The sequence below is a fragment of the Muscardinus avellanarius genome (assembly GCF_963383645.1).
Source record: "Muscardinus avellanarius genome assembly, chromosome: 7".
Classification (NCBI taxonomy): Eukaryota; Metazoa; Chordata; class Mammalia; order Rodentia; family Gliridae; genus Muscardinus; species Muscardinus avellanarius.
In genome coordinates this window covers 12,573,839-12,593,080 of record NC_137793.1, presented here as the reverse complement: position 1 = coordinate 12,593,080, position 19,242 = coordinate 12,573,839, and the positions used below count along the sequence as shown (strand labels likewise).

The window sequence follows — 19,242 nt, the reverse complement described above, 5'->3', positions numbered from 1 at the left end:
AACAGGATCTCACTAAGTTGCAAAGGGCCTCACTAAGTAGCTGATGCTGGCTGTGAACCTGTGATTTCTCCAATCTCAGCCTCCCAAGTACTGAGATCACAGACCTGTGCCACCACGCCTGGCTTATTTTTATTTGAAAATAGGGTCTCCCTAGGTTGATGAGAGTCTCGCTACTTGTTGAGGCTGTCCTCAAACCTGGGATCTTCCTGTCTCAGACTCCCCAGGTCATCCTTGTGTTTGCCCCTGACAAGCAGTTGGAGGAATGGCTGCTCAGGAGAGAACGGCTTCAAAGTAGAGGCTGTGTATCAAGGAAGTCTCAAGTTCCTGCACCTGGCTCACAATTTATATTGGGCCAACCAAATAACTACCTGCTCCCCTCCCGGCCTCCAGGATCTGGGAAAGGAGAATAAAAATAGCTTCTGCTTCCCATGCAGAGTCTAATTTAAGGTAAACTTCACTGGCTATGGTGGTACATGCCTGACATCCCCAGTATTTGAGAGACTGAAAGTCTCAGCATCTTAGTGAGACCCTGTTTGAAAACAAAATAAGCCAGGTATGGTAGCAAATGCAGGTGATTCCAGTTATTAGGATGCTGAGACAGGAAGATTGCAGGTTTGAGGACAGCCTTAGCAAGTAGTGAAACTTATCATCCTAGCAAGACCTTGCATCCAAATAAAACTAAACAATAAAGCTTGAGGCCGCATCTTGGAAGTAGAATGCCCATGGGTTCAACCCCCAGTACCATATGCACAAAATAAATAAATAAATAAAACAAACCAGTACTTGGGAGGCTGAGACAGAAGGATCATTGGATTGGAGACCAGCCTCAGCAATTTAGCAAAACCGTCAACAATCTGGTGAGACTGCACTTAAATGAAGAAGAAGGAGGAGGAGGAAGAAGAGAAGGAAGAGGAGAAAAAAGATGTAGGGGTATGGGGTATAGCGGAGGTAAAATGCCCTTAGGCTCACTCCCAGTACTAAAAATAATAATTTAAAAAATGACATTGGGCCAAGCCGGGCATGGTGGTGCACGCTTGTAATCCCAGCATTCGGGAGGCTGAGACCTGGAGGATCGCGGTTCGCGGACAGCCTCAGCTACTTAATGAGGCCCTCTGCAACTCAGTGAGACCCCGTTTCAAAATAAAGAATAAAAAATAGGGCAGGGGGTGTATCTTGGAGGTCATATGCCCCTGGGTTCCATCCCCAGACCCACAACAACAACAAAAAAAAAAATTGGGTAGCCGGGCAGGGAGTGTAGCTTGGAGGTAGAATGCCCCTGAGTTCCATCCCCAGTACTGCAGTACTGCAAAAAATAAAATTGACATTGGGTTTGTCACCGTCCTGCTTGTTGCTTTCCTTCTCTCTCTCTCTCTCTCTCTCTCTCTCTCTCTCTCTCTCTCTCTCTCTCTCCTGGCAGTAGTGGGGATTAAACCCAGGGGCATTCTACCAAGCTACACCAGAAGCCCTATCTATTTTTCCCTTTTGGATAAGACACAGGATTTCCTGGTGAGTGCTTCAGGAGAGACAACACAGTGGAGACTGTCAGGAGTGCAGGGCTGGCCCCTTGTCCAGGGGACCAGGAGTGGTGATGTATCTGACCCCACACCCATCTGGGATGAGCTGCTTTTCCACCACCCTGAGTTCAAATTCATCATTTTTAAACTTGGTAAATATCCATGTTTTGGAGACATGGATCTTCTGGCAGCCAGGGAACTTGAACTTGGCTCTGTGAAGGGCCTCAGCCCCATGTCCTCGTTCTGCAGCTTGATGCGGAGGGATGTGAAGACTTGGCCAACATGAACCCTTGCTGCCCTGCCCTGGGGTTTCCCAAAGGCACCCATATCACTCTCTGGAGCCTGTCAGCTCCAGCACAGGACTTTTTTTTTTTTTTTTGGTACTGGGGATGGAATCCAGGGACATTCTACCTCTGAACTACACTCCCAGCTGTATTTTTTATTTTGAAACAGGGTCTCACTGAATTGCAAAGGTCCTCACTAAGTAGCCGAGGCTGTCTGCAAACTGCAATCCTCCTGTCTCAGCCTCCCAAGTACTGGGATTACAAGCATGCGCCACCACACCTGGCCAGTGAGACCCTGTTTCAGAATAAAGACTCAAAAATAGGGCTGGGAGCTGCCCCTCTGTTTCATCCCCAGTATTGCAAGGAAAAAAATCAAAAAAAGTTGAGTGACATACTCGGGTCATAAAGCTAGTGAAAAGGAGTGAGAAACAGGCTTATTCATTTCTACTTTCTGACTTTTTAGCCACTAAACGACAGTGCCTTGCAGAGCTTGAAATCAAAGTCTATTTGTGACAGCATCTGTGGAAGCAACCAGCTGGATTTCGTATCCCTGCCAGTCATCCATCCATCCAACCATCTGTCCATTCCTCCAACTCTCCATCCAACGCGGCTCGCCAGGACACAAACATCCAGGGGTTCCTCCAGGCCAATTGCACTCAGGAGGAGGCTGCTTACAGAAGAGACCAGGAGACAAGGTCAGATGTAAAAGTCTGGTACCCACTGCACTCCGAGCTCTCCTGGGCCCAGTCCCTTCCATCTGTATATGTAGTACATACCACGTGCGTGGGTCCTGCTTTCCTTCCCAACCTTACCTCACCTACTTGGCTTCCTGCTCATTCCTTAACCACACTTGAGGAAGCCAAGCCCTCTTTTGCCTTCCAACTGGAAGCAATTGTTCCTTTTGACTCAAATGTTCATCCGGAAATGTCAATAGCTGGCTGCTTCTGTTCCTTTGCACCTTACTTCAAATGTCCTGTCCTAGCCTGGCGTGGTGGTGCACGCTTGTAATTCCAGCATTTGGGAGGCTGAGACAGGAGGATCGTGGTTCACGGACAGCCTCAGCTACTTAGTGAGGCCCTTTGCAACTCAGTGAGACTCCGTTTCAAAATAAAGAGTAAATAGCCGGGCGTGGTGGCGCACGCTTGTAATCCCAGCATTCGGGAGGCTGAGACCTGGAGGATCGCGGTTCGCGGACAGCCTCAGCTACTTAGTGAGGCCCTCTGCAACTCAGTGAGACCCGGTTTCAAAATAAAGAATAAAAAAAAAAAATAGGGCAGGGGGTGTAGCCCGGAAGTCAAATGCCCCTGGGTTCCATCCCCAGCCCCGCAAAAAAAAAAAAAAACAAAAAAAACAAAAAAACAAAATAAAGAGTAAAAAACCAGTCCGAAGGTGTAGCTTGGAGGTAGAATGTCCCTGGGTTCCAGCCCCAATACCAAAAAAAAAAAAAAAAAAAAAAAAAAAATCTTGTCCTCAGTCTTCTTTTTTTATTTTTGGTGGTACTGGGGATAGAACTCAGTGGTATTCTACCTCCAAGCCACAACCCCAGCCCTATTTATTTTTTTAAACAAGGGCTCACTAAATTGCAGAGTTCTAGAGCCGGGCGTAGCAGTGCACCTTGTAATCCCAGCATTTGGGAGGCTGAGACCCTAGGATTGCAGTTCGTGGCCAGCCTCAGCTACTTAGTGAGACCCTGTTTCAAAATAAAGAATAAAAAAATGGGGCTAGGGGTGTAGCTCAGAGACTGAATGCCCCTGGGTTCTGCCCAGAACTGAAAAAAAAAAAAAAAAAAAAAAAAAAACTAAGTTGTAGAGGGCCTCACTAAGTAGCTGAGGCTGACCAAGAACCTGATAGCCTCCTGTCTGGACCCCCAAGTACTGGGATTACAAACCTGAACTACCACGCCCGGCTTCCTCAGTCTTTTTTTGCAAAACTTATCTAAAGGAGAAACCCTTTTACCCCTCCTCAGCTGCTCTCTACCACCTCACTCTGTTTCTGTCTCTCTCTCTCTCTCTCTCTCTTTTTAGGTACTGGGGATTGAACCCAGGGGCATTGTACCTCCAATCTGTACCTTCGCCTAATTTCCTTTTTATTTGGAAAAGGGTCACGCTAAGTTGCTGAGAGCCTCCCTAAGTTGCTGAGGCTGGCTTTGAACCTGTGATCTTCCAGTCTAAGCCTACCAAGTACTGGGATTACAAGCATGTACCACTATGCCCAGTTTACTTATTTATTTATTTATGATACTAAGGATTGAACTCAGGGACATTCTACCTCTGAGCTAAACCCCTTGCCCTATTTTACTCTGTGTGTGTGTGTGTGTGTGTGTGTGTGTGTGTGTGTGTGTGTGTATGTGTGCTGGGATTGAACCTAAGGGCATTCTACCTCTGAGCTTCCTAAGTGCAAGGACTGAGGATTACAAGTGTGTACCACCAAACCTGGCCTCTGTTATTTTACTTTATTTTATTGTGGTACTGAAGATTGAACTCAGAGGCATTCTACCTCTGAGGTACACCCCAGACCTGTGTTATTTTTATTTTGCATAGGGTTTCACTAGGTTGATGAGAATCTCACTACTTGCTGAGGCTGGTCTCCAACCTGCCACCCTCCTGTCTCAGCCTCCCAAGTATTGTGATTACAGGTGTGTGCCACCATGCCTGGCACCTTCTGTTATTTTGAAGTAAGATTCTGAATCTTCCTTGTCTGGTGTCTCTTCTTGGACTTTTTCCAAGTGCCACCTGATTTGAAATAAGCAGAGCATATGGTATTATTTGCTGAATGTCTTTTTCAGTCCTTTTCATTAAAAAAAAAAAAAAAACAGGAATTCTGGCTATTTAGTTTACCAGTTGAATGACCTCGGCAGCCTATTTTTTTTTTTCTTCCTGTTTTTGTTTTTGTGGTATTGGGGATAGAACCCAGGTAGCTTCTACCTCTGGGTTATATTCCCAGCTCTATTTTATTTATTTTTTCTTAATTGGAAACAGGGTCTCACTAAGTTGCAGACAGCTTCACTAAGTTACTGAGACTGGCTTAGAACCTGCCATCCTCCTGTCTCAGCCTCCCACATACTGGGATTACAAGTGTGCACCACCACACACGCCTAGTGAATCCGGGAGCATTCTAGCTTTGAGCTTCTCTCCCGCCCTTTTTATTTGAAAATGGGGTCTAAGTTGCTGAGGGCCTTGCTAAATTGCTGAGGTTGTCCTCTGACCTGTGATCCTCCTATCTCAGCCTCCCAAGTACCAGGATTATAGGCATGTGCCACAACGGGCTAGAATTCCATTTTTACTTAACACTGGCAAATTTTCTTCCCTGTCTTCTGGAAGCATTCTCAGCTTCCATGATCTCTTCTACACAAAGGGTTGATTGAGATACAACCTGAAGCCAGGTGTGGTGGCACACGCTTGTAATCCCAGTATTTGGGAAGCTGAGACAGGAGGATCCAGGTTCACTGCCAGCCTCAGCTTTTCAAAATAAATCATAAAAATTAGGGCTGCGGTGTCTCTTGGAGGTTGAATGCCAATGCCCCAGTACTGTGGTGGTGGGGGGCATTCTACCTCCTAGTTACACCCCCAGCCCTATTTCTTTAGCCTTTAAAATTTTTTTGAAACAGAATCTCACTGAGTTGCAAAATGCCTCACTAAGTAGCTGCTGTCTGCGAACTATGATCCTCCGGTTTCTGCCTCCCGAATGCTGGGATTACAAGTGTGCGCCACCATGTCCGGCTTTATTCTTTATTTTGAAACAGGGTCTCACTAAGTTGCAAATGGGCTCACTAAGTAGTAGCTGAGGCTGTCCTTGAACAACGATCTCCCCCTGTCTCAGTCTCTTAAATGCTGGGATTACAAACATGCACCACCACGCCCTGAGAAAAGGACTGATTGAAATACAATATGAAAATGTGCTCCGTGTAGGTTCTTCCATAAGTAATAAACCAAGAGGCTTAAAATGGGAGTAGTAGAAACTAGGTGAAACGGGACGAGAGAGAGAGAGAGAGAGAGAGAGAGAGAGAGAGAGAGAGAGAGAGAGGTGGGGAGCAATGGGATTAGAACCCAGGGACAATGAACCTTTGAACTACACCTCCAGCTCGATTTTTTTGAAGCAGGGTCTCACTAAGTTGCAGGGAACCTCACTAAAATGCTGAGGCTGTCCTTGAACCTGAGATCCTTCTGCTCAGCCTGCCAGGTACTGGGATTACAAGCGTGCATCACCTCACCTGACGAGAGTGACTTTTTTGTGACTAATATTGGAGAGTTCTGGAAAGAAAAGGCTTCCTCAAGAAACCAGGTGTCTCTTTCCAGATAAACAAAGGCTCGGGACTGCAGTTACTTAATCTAGTATGTAAAGTGTCCCTCCTCTTTCATTAACATTTTCCTTCTTTGAAATCAGGAAGTTCCTAGAAAGTGGAGATTAATCCTTTGTTCCTAAAAAGTGAAGTCATGGAAAAACTGCTGTGTCGATAGGAGTGGCTGCCATGACGCTTTGGAGAACGTTCCCAGCACCTAGTGAAATTTAAGAGCTGAATACGCGCTCACACAGGGCTCGTCGAATTATTTTCAAACTTTAGTTATCTTTCCCAAAGAAGCTTGTCGTGCCCACACTCGGCCGCAAGCAGGTCCGCGCCTAGAAATAACATTTATTCTAAGGATCTCCGCGCAGGGATTCTTGGGAAGTGGTCCCCCTCCCGCATTCTCCCGTTACTCCTCCCCTCGGTGGTCTTTGAAAGAACGGGCACACCTCGCGATCCCTGCCTTTCTCCCACCTCCGAAGACCAGGCTGATAAAGGGCAGGAGCACAAGCCAACCAGAAAACCGTATTCTCCCCTCCAGCCAGTAGAAAGAGGAGAGAAGTATAGAGTTCGGCTTTTGTGACTTCCCCCGCCCCCTTTGAGCCCGCCCCTCACCCCGCCTCTCCGATTCGACATTTGACAACTCTCTTGGCCAATGAGAAGTTCCGACTGTGCTGGAGGGGGCCGGACTTAGTGGATGACAGACGTCCGCATCTAGCCAATGGAATAGCCCGAGCGCGGGAGGGGTGTAGGATCGAGCCAATGGCGCGGTGCCAATAACGAGCATGAGGGAAAGGGCGGGACGAAACTGTTCGCGGGAGGGAGGGGAAGGCCTAGGGAACCCAGCAGCGCTGCCGCCGCCGCCGCTGCCGCCCGAGTCGGAGGAGGGAGAAGCCAGGAAGAAAATGGCGGCCGTGGCTGCAGAGGCGGCAGCGACCGCGGCGTCCCCCGGGGAGGGGGGCGCCGGCGAGGCCGAGCCGGAGATGGAGCCCATCCCCGGCAGCGAGGCCGGCGCGGACCCCCTCCCGGTCACCGCCACCGAGGCGTCGGTGCCGGACGGCGAGGCCGACGGGCAGCCGGCCGCCCCCCGGGCCGACGAGCCGCCGCTGCCGCCGCCGCCGCCGCCGCCGGGGGAGCCCGCCCGCAGCCCCGAGGCGGCGGCGCCGGAGCTGCAGGCGGACGAGCAGCCGCCCGCGCGGCCGGCCGAGCCCGCGGCCGCCTCGCCCCCCGGCGGGCCCGCCCTGCCCCCCGGCCCCGCGCCGCCGCCGCCGCCGCCCGCCGAGCCCCCGCGGCCCCCGCCCGCCGCCCCGGCGCTCGCGCCGCCCGCCGGCGGGGGCCCGGCCGTGTCGCAGCTCATCCCGGGCGCCGAGGTGCGGGTCACGCTGGACCACATCATCGAGGACGCGCTCGTCGTGTCGTTCCGCCTCGGAGAGAAGCTCTTCTCCGGGGTCCTCATGGATCTGTCCAAAAGGTACCGCGCGCGCCGCCGGCACGCCGCGCCCGCTGGGTCCCCGGGGAGAGCGCGCCCCGCACCGTGCACCCCGCACCGTGCACCCCGCACCGTGCACCCCGCATCCCGCACCCTGCACCCCGCACCCCGGCAGCCCCGCGCCGCGCGCCCCAGGCCCGGAGGGGGCGGTCCCCGCCTGCCCCAGGTGGGCGCCCGCGGGGCAGGTGGGGCTCGGGCGCTGACCGGCCCGGGATCTCGACGCCCTCCTGGCCGCGGCTCCTCCACCGCGGGGCGGGTGGGCTAGTGCAGAGTGCAGGTGGGTTTTTGTGGAGGACAGGATGCTGGGCGGAGAGATGCTGGAGGAAGGCACATGCTGCCCTCGAACTAACCTTTAACTGCAGCGGGGTTGGAGAAAGGGGGTGTGTGCATCGGGGTTCCGCAAAGGGTGCCCGTCGCTGCTGCCTGAAAGGGGAAGAGCGTTGGTTATAGCGGACTTTTTTTTTTTTTCTTTAACTGTTGCTCTTACTGTTGGAAAGTAAGGTAACTGTTACATAGGGAAGCACACTTGCTGATTTTAATGATAGTTGGAAGAAATACACGAAGAAATGGGAGGTGTGTGTGTGTGTATGTGTGCGCGCGTGCATATATGTATATGTAATATGCATGCTTTTTTGTGGTAGTGGGGATTGAACCCAGGGGCGTCTTACCTCTGACATATACCCCCAGCCTGATTTACCCTCTGCACTGAGTTGCTGAGGCTAGTCTCGAACCTGCGATCCTCCCGTCTCAGCCTTCCAAGTACTGGGATTACAAATGTGCGCCACCATTCCTCGCGATGTGTAGTAAATTTTTTTAGCCTTAAATGTCAAGGTAGTGTGGCATCAAAGTTCTCAGGTGTTGTAATGCCGCAGGCAGTTTCATTTTTTTGTGATACCGAAGAATGAACCCAGGGGCGTTCTACTTCTCAGCAATACCCCAACCCTGCTTTTCATTCTTACTTATTTATTTATTTATTTAGTGGTGCCGAGGATGGAACCCAGAGGCTTTCCACTTTCAGGCAACACTCTCAAGACCTATTTTATACTTTACTTGAAAACAGGGTCTCCCTAATACTTGAAAACAGGGTCTCCCTAAATTGTTGAGATCCTCACTAAGTAGCTGAGGCTGGCTTCAACCTGCGATCCTCCTGTCTCAGCCTCCCAAGTGCTGGGATTACAAGCGTGTGCCACCACGTCCGGCTTTATTCTTTATTTTGAAACAGGTCTCACCAATTTGCAGAGGGCCTCACTTAGTACCTGTCTCAGCCTCCCAAGTGCTGGGATTACAAGCCTGGGCCACCACTCCCAATGGTTTTTCTTTTTTCTTTTTTTGTGGTACTGGGGATTGGATCCAGTGACGTTCTTCCTCCAGGGTATATCCCAACCCTTTTGCTTTTTTATTTGAAACTGTCTTGCAGAGTTGCTGAGAATCTGCCTAAATGACTGAGGATGTCCTCAAACCTTTGGTCTTCTGTCTTGGCTTTGGGAGTACTGGGATTCCAGGGGTGTGCCACCACATCAAGCTCAAATGCATGTCATTTCCCCCCCCCCCGCCCCGCCCTGGGAATTTAGCTCAGAAGCACTACTGAGGGATATTTTCTAGCCTTTTCTTTTTTCTTTTTCTTCTTCTTCTTCTTCTTCTTCTTCTTCTTCTTTTTTTTTTTTTTTTTTTTTTTTCCTGTACTGGGGATTGAACCCAGAAACCCAGAGACATCCTACCTCTGAGCTAAATCCGCAGCCCTATTTTTTTATTCTTTATTTTGAAGCAGGGTCTCACTAAGTAGCTGAGGCTGGCCGCGAACCTGTGATCCTCCTGTCTCCGCCTCCCAAGTACTGGGATTACAAGCGTGCACCAATATGCCTGGCTCCCTTACCCTTTTCATTTTTTTTTTTTTTGTGGTACTGGGAGTGGAACCCAGGGGCTTTTCTACCTTCAGGCTACATTGTTGCTGAGAGCCTAAGTAGCTGAGGCTGGCTTTGAACCTGTGCGATCCTCCTGTTTCAGCCTCCCAAGCGCTGGGAATACACGTGTGTGTCACCACGCCTGGCTACCCTTTTTATTTTGATACGGGGTCTCAACTAAAATTATCCAGCCTGGCTTCAAACTTGAAATTCTACTTCCAGCCTTCTTCTTTTTTTTTTTTTTTTTTTTTTTTTTTTTTTTTTTTTTTTTGGTGGTACTGAGGGTGGAAGCCAGAGGCTTTCTACCTCCGGGCTATACTCCCAGCCCTATTTTATATTTTATTTGGAAACAGGGTCTCACTAAGTTGCTGAGAGCCTCACTAAGTAGCTGAGGCTGGCTTTGAACCTGTGCGCTCCTCCTGTCTCAGCCTGCCAAGCGCGGGGATTACAAGTGTGGGCCACCACGCCCGGCTCACTTCCAGCTACACCTCGACAGCCTGGGAAATGCTCGTTTTAAGGAGTAGAATGTTGAATGTTGAGTTTACCTACTGACCCCTGCACTAGTGTTTTTTTTTTGTTTTGTTTTTTTTTTTTACTTAAAATGTACATGGGCATAGCTTAAACAGATTAAAGAAATTGAAGGTGGTCTGCTCTAAGTCTCGAGTTAACCTCTGTGTTCTCTTCTTTTGCAGATATGAAGTGCAGAGACTCCCATTCACGGCTCTCCACTCTGTTTCCTGCAACAGCACACACTGATGGTTTGGAAGCGGCATTTAGTTAGATTTTGTATTGAAGCGTGGTGCTTGAGGGAAGAAGAGTCTTTACAGTTACTCTGTACTGGGTTATTTTTTGGATTGAGCTCAGAGGCCTTCCGCCTCTAGGCTACACCCCAGCTCTATTCTTTTTTATTTCTTGGTACTGGGGATTGAACCCAGGGGTTCTACCTCTGAGCCCCACCCTCAGCCCTATTTTTTTATTTTGAAACAGAGTCTTGCTGAGTTGCTGAGAGTCTAGGTACATTGCAGAGGCTGTTTTCCAACCTGTGATCCTATCTTAACCACCATGCCTGGCTGTAGTTTATTTGATCTTTTTCTTTTTTTGGTGTGTGTATGTGATTGAACTCAAAGGCATTCTACCTCTGAGCTACACCCGTACTCCTTTTGATTTTTTATTTTGAAACAGGGTCTCACTAAGTTGCTGAGGCGGGTCTTAAAACTGATCCTCTTGTCTCAGCTGCCCAAGTATAGGGATTACAGGCAAGTGCCACCACACCTGGCTACTGATAATACATTTTTTAGGGGTGTGTGTGTGTGTGTGTGTGTGTGTGTGTGTGTGAGAGAGAGAGAGAGAGAAGTACTGGTTTTGGAACCAGGGCCTCACACAAGTGCTCCCCTATGAGCTATACCTCTAGCCTTATTTATTATTGGTACTGGGGTTTGTAGCCAGGACCATTTTACCTCCAAGTTACACCTCTAGCCCTTTAAGAAAATTTTTGTTTTGAGATATGTCTTGCAAAATTGTCCAGGCTGTCCTCGAACTTGCAATCCTCTTGCTTTACCCTTCCAAGTAGCTGGAATCTTTTTTTTTTCTTTGGTGGCACGCGGGATTAAACCCAAGGGCATTCTACCTCTGAGGTACATCCTCAGCCCTATTTTATTTTTGAAATAGGGTCTCACTAAGTTGCTGAGGCTGGCCATGAACCTGTGATCCTCCTATCTCAGCTTCCTAAGTATTAGAATTACAAGTGTGTGCCACCATGCCTGGCTGAGTTTTTTTTTTTTTTTTTATTTTGAAACAGGATCTTTCTTTCTTTCTTTTTTTTTTTTCTTCAGGTCTGGGGATGGAACCCAGGGGAATTCAACCTCCGAACTACACCCCCTGCCTTATTTTTTGATTCTTTGTTTTGAAACAGGATCTCACTAAGTAGCTGAGGCTGTCCTCGAACCACGATTCTCCCTTTTCAGCCTCCCAAATGCTGGGATTACAAGCGTGTGTCACCATTCCCGGCTTGAAACGAGATCTTCCTAAATTGCTGAGACTAGCCTTGAACCTGTGATTCTCCAGTCTCAGCCACTCAAGTACCGGGATCACAGCCACTGCATTCAGCAGTTTGTTTGTTTGCTGGGGATTGAACCCAGGGGTGCCCCCCCCTTTTTTTTTGCGGATCTGGGGATGGAACTCAGGGGCATTTGACCTCGGAGTTATACCCCCTGCCCTATTTTTTATTCTTTATTTTGAAACCTGGTCTCACTGAGTTGCAGAGGGCCTCACTAAGTAGGTGAGGCTGTCTGCGACCCGCGATCCTCCGGTCTCAGCCTCCCGAATGCTGGGATTACAAGCCTGCTCCACCACGCCCAGTGTGGGTGTCCCTTTTTATTTTGAGTGCCCATTAAGTTGCCAGGGCTGGCCTTGAACTTGTAGTCCTCCTGCCTTAGTCTGAAGTAGCTGGGATTATTGGCATGGACCACCCTGCGTGGCAAGGTTTTTGACTAAAGATTAGTTTGGGGTTAGGATTTTTGCATTTTGTTTTCATAGTTGGAGAGCAGAATAAAGCCAGTATATTTGTACTGATGTGCTTGAGTGTGTGTGCTATTGAAGCAAACAGGAGAGGCCAGTGACTGTGAGAATCTGAATTTCAAATCTGCAAAAGAAAGGTGCGAAAGGTAAGTGTTTGGGGATGGGATGATGGTGCTTTCTGTTTGAGGTGGCAGTCCCCCCACGTGGTACAGAATTGGTTACGGGCTGGTCTGTTTTGCTAACAGTGCTTTGTGATTTCTATAGTTGAAGTTTTTTTTATGTGTATGTGTGTGTGTGTGTGTTACTAGGAACTGAACCCAGGGACATTCTACCTCTGAGCTATACCCCTAAACCTACTTTTAAAATATTTATTTATTTTGGGATTAAACTTGGGGACATTCTACCTCAGCTACACTCCCCAGCCCTTTTTATTTTTTATTTGGAAACAGGGTCTTGCTAAATTACTAAGAGCTTTGCTAAGTTACTGAGGTTGTCCTCAAACCTGTGGTTTTCCTGTCTCAGTCTCCCAAGTACTGAGGGTACAGGCATGTGCCACCACACCTGGCTCAATTTTTTATTTTGAAATAAGCTCTCCTACCGGGCATAGTGGTGCATGCTTATAATCCCAGTACTCGGGAGACTGAGGCTGGAGGATCACAGGTTCATAATTGGCCTCAGCAATTTAGACATACTCAGCAACCTAGTAAGACCTTGCTTCAAAATAAAAACTAAAATGCCCCTGGATTCAATCCCTCAGTTCTATATACAAACCCAGATACATACACACCCACACACACACACACACACACACACACACACACACACCTCCCTAATATCTTGCATGCTGACCTTGAACCTGTGACCCTTAGGTGGTAAAGTACTAGAATTACAGATCTGTGTCACCATAGCTGGCCTTTTTTTTCTTTTGTAAGTAACAGGGTTTTGCTCTGTTGACCAGGCTGGCTTCCAGTTCCTGGGCTCAAGCAGTGCGAAGCCTCCCAAGTAGCCAAGACTATAGTAGCTGGGATCTCGGGAGCCATGAGCCATCAGTCCTTCGATCTGGCGGGGAGGAATGGTTCTTTGCTGGGGGGTTTACTGGGGAATTGAACCTGGAGCATGCTGTCTCCAAGGCCCCGCCCTGTATTTTTAAATTTTTAATTTTTTTTTGTAGTAGGGATGGAACCCACATCCCCATCTTTTTATATATTGAAACAGTCTCTTTTTTTTTTTTTCGTGGGGGGCGTTAGGGATGGAACCCAGGGGCACTGGACCTTCGAGCTACACCCCAGCCCTATTTTTTATTCTTTATTTTGAAACAGGATCTCACTGAGTTGCGGAGGGCCTCACTAAGTAGCTGAGGCTGTCCACAAACCACGATCCTCCGGTCTCAGCCTCCCAAATGCTGGGATTACAAGCGTACACCACCACGCACGGCTCATACACAGTCTCTTTTTTAAGTAACTTAGGCTAACCTCCAATCTGCTCCTCTCTCAGCCTCCCAAGTAGGAGTGGGGATTACAGGCCAGTGTGCACCACCACGCCCCCATGCCCAGATAAGAGCTCTTCTTTTTTTTTTTTTTTTTTTTTTGCAGTACTGGGGATTGAACACAGGGGCACTCTTACCTCCAAGTACACCCCCAGCCCTACTTGTCATTCTTCAGTTTTGGGGTTTTATTTTTGTATTGGGAATGGAACCCAAGGGCATTCTACCTCCAAGATACACCTCCAGCCCGATTTTTTATTCTATATTTTGAAACAGGGTCTCACTGAGTTGCAGAGGACCTCACTAAGTAGTAGCTGAGGCTCTCTGTGAAGCGTGATCCTCCTGTCTCTGCTTCCCAAATTGCTGGGATTACAAGCATTTATTTTTATTATCATTGTTTGTTTGTTTATTTATTTATTATTTTTATTTTTTGGTGGTACTGGGGTTCCTGGAAACCTTTCTACCTCCAGGCTACACTCCCAGACACCTATATTTTATATTTTTATTTGGAAACAGGGTCTCTTAAGCCAGGTAGGCTGGCTTTGAACCTGCGCGATCCTCCTGTCTCTGCTTCCCAAGTGCGGGGATTACAAGTGTCTGCCACCACACCCAGCTTACCTACTTTTTTTTTTAAATATATTTTATTAGAAACAGGGTCTCACTAAGTTGCTGAGAGCCTCACTAAATAGCTGAGGCTGGCTTCGAACCTGTGCAGTCCTCCTGTCTCAGCCTCCCAAGTGCTGGGATTACAAGCATTCACCACTCTGCCCGGCTTTTTATTATTATTATTTTTTTATTATTTTATTTTTGGTGGTACTGGGGTTCCTGGAAGCCCTTCTACCTCCGGGCTACACTCCCAGACCTATTTTTACATTTTTATTTGGAAACAGGGTCTCCTAAGCCAGCGTGCACAGCTGGCTTCTAACCTGGGGGATCCTCCCGTCTCTGCCTCTCAAGCGAGGGGATTACAAGCTTGCTCCACCACGCCCGGTCTTTTTATTATTTTTTAAATGGAGTCTTGCTAGTTTGGTGAGAGTTAGCTTCCGGAGGCTGAATTTGCTTGAACCTGCAATCCTCCTGTCTCAGCTTCCCTGTCTCAGCTTCCCAAGTCCTCCAAGAGTGTGTCACCACACTCAGCTTAGTTTAGTTGGGAATCTTTTTTTTTGGTGGTATTGGGGATTGAACCCAGGGCCATTCTACCTCTGAGATACACCTCCAGCCCTATTTTTTATTCTTTATTCTTTATTTTGAGACAGAGTCGCACTAAGTTGCAAAAGGCCTGACTAAGTAGCTGAGGCTGGCTGCAAACCTGTGATCCTCCTGTCTCAGCCTCCCAAGTACTAGGATTACCAGTGTGGACTACCTTGCCTGACTTGGGAATCCTATTTTCATAATTTAAATAAAAAGTGATTGGCCAGTATATTTTATAATTTGCACTTAACTTTTTTTTTAAGTGATGCTTGAGATGGATCTCAGGGTTTTTTGTTTGTTTGTTTTTTTGTTTGTTTGTTTGGTGGTACTGGGGGTGGAACCCAGAGGCTTTCTACCTCTGGGCTATGCTCCCAGACCTATTTTATATTTGGAAACAGGGTCTCACTAAGTTGCTGAGAGCCTCACTAAGTAGCTGAGGCTGGCTTTGAACCTGTGTGATCCTCCTGTCTCAGCCTCCCAAGCTCGGGGATTACAAGCATGCGTCACCACGCCCGGCTTGGTCTCAGCTACAGTCCCAGTCCTGCGTTTACTTCCCTGCATAATTTTCTCATAATCAGTCTTAGGATTAACTGTTGAATCACTTATTACAGCTTCTAAGACGGTCATGACTACATTATAGTCATCGATTGCCTTAAAAATAATTTGTATTGAGCTGGGCGTGGTGGCGCACGCTTGTAATTCCAGTACCTGGGAGGCAAAGACAGGAGATCACAGGTTTGTGTCCAACCCAAGCTACTTATTGGGGCCCTCCGCAACGTAGTGAGACCTTGTTTCAAAATAAAGAATAAAACATGAGGCTGGGGGTGTGACTTGGAGGTAGAATGCCCCTGGGTTCCATCTCCAGTGCCACAAAAGAAAAAAAATATTTGTATTAGAATTGGCCACGGAATTGTACCTTTAGGTATAAAAATACTAAGAGCTTCCTATCAAGAGCCTATTTTGTACCAGGCATATTACTGCCTGCATAATCTTGATAACTGGCAGTATTTTTCATTTATGTAGAAGAAAGCTACGGTTTACTTAAATTTGGTCAGTTAGGTCGAATTGGCTCTAAAACCTATGTGCATTTTTTGCTTTCATGTTAAAACATTATTGGGCTAGCAAGTTTTCAAGGGAAAGCAAAGCACAGTGCATGTCTGAAGCTTAGTCCTCTTCTCTACTTCTGTGTGCATGGGATAGCACAAAGGATATGGATCTTGGAGCCGAGCAGATTCCACAGCCAGTTAATGGTCAGGCTTCTCTGGGGACCCTCCATTTCCTTAGCTTGAGTATCAGGACAGATAGTAAGCTTTTAAGGTTTGGGTCCTGCCTGTCTGTGAGATAACCAAGAAAGAATTACCCCTGGGGAGACTGATTTCTTGTGCTTCTGTTCAGTCTTCAAAAGGCCTGGTTATTGAGCCAGGCGTGGTGACGCACGCTTGTAATCCCCAGCGCTTGGGAGGCTGAAACAGGAGGAGCGCACAGGTTCGAAGCCAGCCTCAGCTACTTAATGAGGCTCTCAGCAACTTAGTGAGACCCTGTTTCCAAATAAAATATAAAAATAGGTTTGGGAGTATAGCCTGGAGGTAGAAAAGCCGTTGGGTTCCACCCCCAGTACCACACACACACACACACACACACACACACACACACACACACACAGGCCTGGTTATTGTTTTTGTTTCTTCGTTTTTGGGGCTTGGGGTTGAAGCTTCCTCATTGAGCCCCACCTCCAGCCCCCTTCTGACCTACCACTGAGCCCTTTTCTAGTTCTAGGATAATGTGTTTGGCTTGGCCTCTTAAGCACAGACCAGATTGAAGCCACATGTCCCAGTGACATTTCAGAAAGGACAGACCACATTTTTGAACCATAATTTTGATGGGGGTCCCTTAAGATTCTATTACCTAGTGATGTTACAGCTGTCTTAGCTTGTACAAGTAAACACTATGATGTTCTCAGCCATGACACATGAGTGTTACATGTAAAATTAGTGTTCTATGTAAAATGATACCAAGAGGGCTGTACCATCTTGAGTAGCTTGTTGCTTTTTCCTTTCCTCTAGGAATCGTCCTTTGACTATAACTGGAAAGTAAAAGTGGGTATTTTAGCCAGGCGTGGTGGCGCACGCTTGTAATCCCAGCATTTGGGAGGCTGAGACAGGAGGATTGTGGTTCACAGACAGCCTTGGCTACTTAGTGAGGCCCTTTGCAACTCACTCATTATTTTAATTAAAAAATAAGGCTGGGCGTGTTGCTCAGAGGTAGAATGCCCCTGGGTTTCATCCCCAGTACCGCAAAAAGAAAAAAAGAGCGGGTATTTCAACCAGGTGTGGTGGTACGGACCTGTAATCTCACTTCTTGGGAGGCTGAGACTGGAGGATTACAGGTTCTAGGACAGCCTCAGCAACCTAGCGAGACCCTGTTTCAAGACAAAATATAAAGGGTTGAGGTGTAGCTTGGAGATAGAATGCCCTTAGGTTCAATCCCCAGTACCAAAAAAAGGGTGCTTTTGGAACAGATTTGTTTAGCATAGTGTTTGTTTGAAACTGAATGCTTTTGGGTGAAAGCATGTTCTAACCCCCACCTTTTGGTTGCCTGGCTGGAGGTGGGACCCAGTGTCTGGTGCTCACCTGACCATCCACCATCCAGCTGCTTCATCCCAGCCCACTGTCTGCTGTGAACCCATTTAGCAATGGGTAGTGACAGTCTAGATGATGGGGCAAGTCAGCCCTATAAATTCAGGTTGGGCTTTCCTTTCTTCCGTAATCTTTTTTTTTTTTTTTTGGTGGTACTGGGCGTGGATCCCAGAGGCTTTCTACCTCCGGGCTATACTCCCAGACCTTTTTTATACTTATTTTGGAAATAGGGTCTCACTAAGTTGCTGAAAGCCTCACTAAGTAGCTGAGGCTGGCTTCGAACCCGTGTTATTCTCCTGTCGCAGCCTCCCAAGCACGGGGATTACAGGCGTGTGCCACCACGCCCGGCTCTTCCTTAATTTTATACTTTAAAAATTTTTATATATAATAAGCATTCCTTTAGGTTACTAAACTCTTCTTTTTCCCTTTTTGATGGTACTAAGGATTGAATCCTGGGGCAGTTTATCTGAGCCCCCAACCCTTTTTATTTATTATTTATTTATTTTGTGATACTGGGGATTGAACCCAGGGGACATTCTTCCTTCAAGCTATACCCATAGGCCTGTTTTTTCTTTTCTTTAATTCGTTTCTTTTTTGTGTGTGTGGTACTGGGGATTGAACCCATACCTCAGAGCTACACCTCCAGTTCTATTTTTTATTTATTTTGAAATGGTCTCACTAAGTAGCTGAGGCTGGCCATGAACCTGCAATCCTTCTATCTTAGCCTCCCAAGTACTGGGAATACAAGCGTGTGCCACCACACCCACCTTTTTACTTAGATATTTAATTTGTGGTGCTGGGATTGAACCCAGAGAGATATTCTATCAATGAGCTACACTACACCCCAGCCCTATTTTATTATTATTTTACTTACATTGTCTAACAAAGTTGCTAAAAGCCTTACTAAATTTATTTATTTTTGTGGTCTTGGAGGTGGAGCCCAGGGGCTTTTTTACCTCCGGGCTACACTCCCAGCCCTATTTTATACTTTATTTAGAAACAGGGTCTCACTAAGTTGCTGAGAGCCTCATGAAGTAGCCGAGGCTGGCTTCGAACCTGCGCAATCCTCCTGTCTCGGCCTCCTAAGCGCGGGGATTACAAGCGTGCGCCACCGCGCCTGGCCTCAGTCCTCTCTTGAAAGCCTCTTTTTCTGTTTTGGGTCAAATAGAAATTAGTTGTCACTTACTTGCCTTCAAACTTTTAGACCTGTCTCTTAAACATAGCTCTCACTGTAGTAGTTACAGGCATAAACACTTATCGAATCAAGATTATCTGCAAGGGGCAAAACCTATCACTTCTGGCTCTTTCAATTCATCTTTGAAGGGATATTATTTATTTGCCAAATTCAACAGTTTTCTCTTTACAGACAGGGATTGTTTAATCCGTTCATTCTCATCTTAAAAATAGTTTTAAAGTCTATTGGAAACCCTGGAAAATCACTGAGTCCATATTTTATCTGATATGAATTGAAGGAATCACGAGGTAAACATTTGCTTAAAAACGCTTGTGCAGCTTCATTCTCTGCGCATGCGTCTTAAAGGTCGGAGCTCGTTGCATTCACAGGTGGTCATTTTACAGATGCCATATTGACGGGGACAGGGCTGTTTACATTAAAAATGGATCATTTCTTTAGAAAACTTAGATTTTGCTGTGCATTCTTAAAGCAATTTGTAGAAAATCTACCTGTTTTTAAAGGAAATATAAACCAAGACAATGATTTCTTTTCTTTACAGAGACCATGAACGTATGGTGCAATAGCTGTACTTTTGGTGGGAAAAATACACCAGCCATTCTGGTGAAGCAGTGAGTAGTGGATCAGTATGAGTAGTGGATCAGTAGCTCGTGCTCAAGTGTTCTGGTAGAGAACTTGGGCCCCACGTGGTGTCTTGAACAGTGGTGTGGACTTGTACATATTTAAAAAACTTTTTTTTTCTTGTGGTACTGG

General features: G+C 47.2%; 1 protein-coding gene across 2 annotated transcripts in view; it reads left to right on the top strand.

Moving 5' to 3' along the window:
* Positions 1-6,985: 6,985 nt before the first annotated feature.
* The window catches only part of PWWP2A (PWWP domain containing 2A), a gene marked incomplete at both ends in the record, with an annotated part of 41,095 nt that continues 28,838 nt past the window's right edge, over positions 6,986-19,242 (top strand). For both annotated transcript variants that reach the window (XM_080699559.1, XM_080699558.1), the window contains one exon: positions 6,986-7,551. In XM_080699559.1, the coding sequence (XP_080555685.1) occupies positions 6,986-7,551 (566 nt within the window). The remainder of the gene's footprint in view (positions 7,552-19,242) is intronic.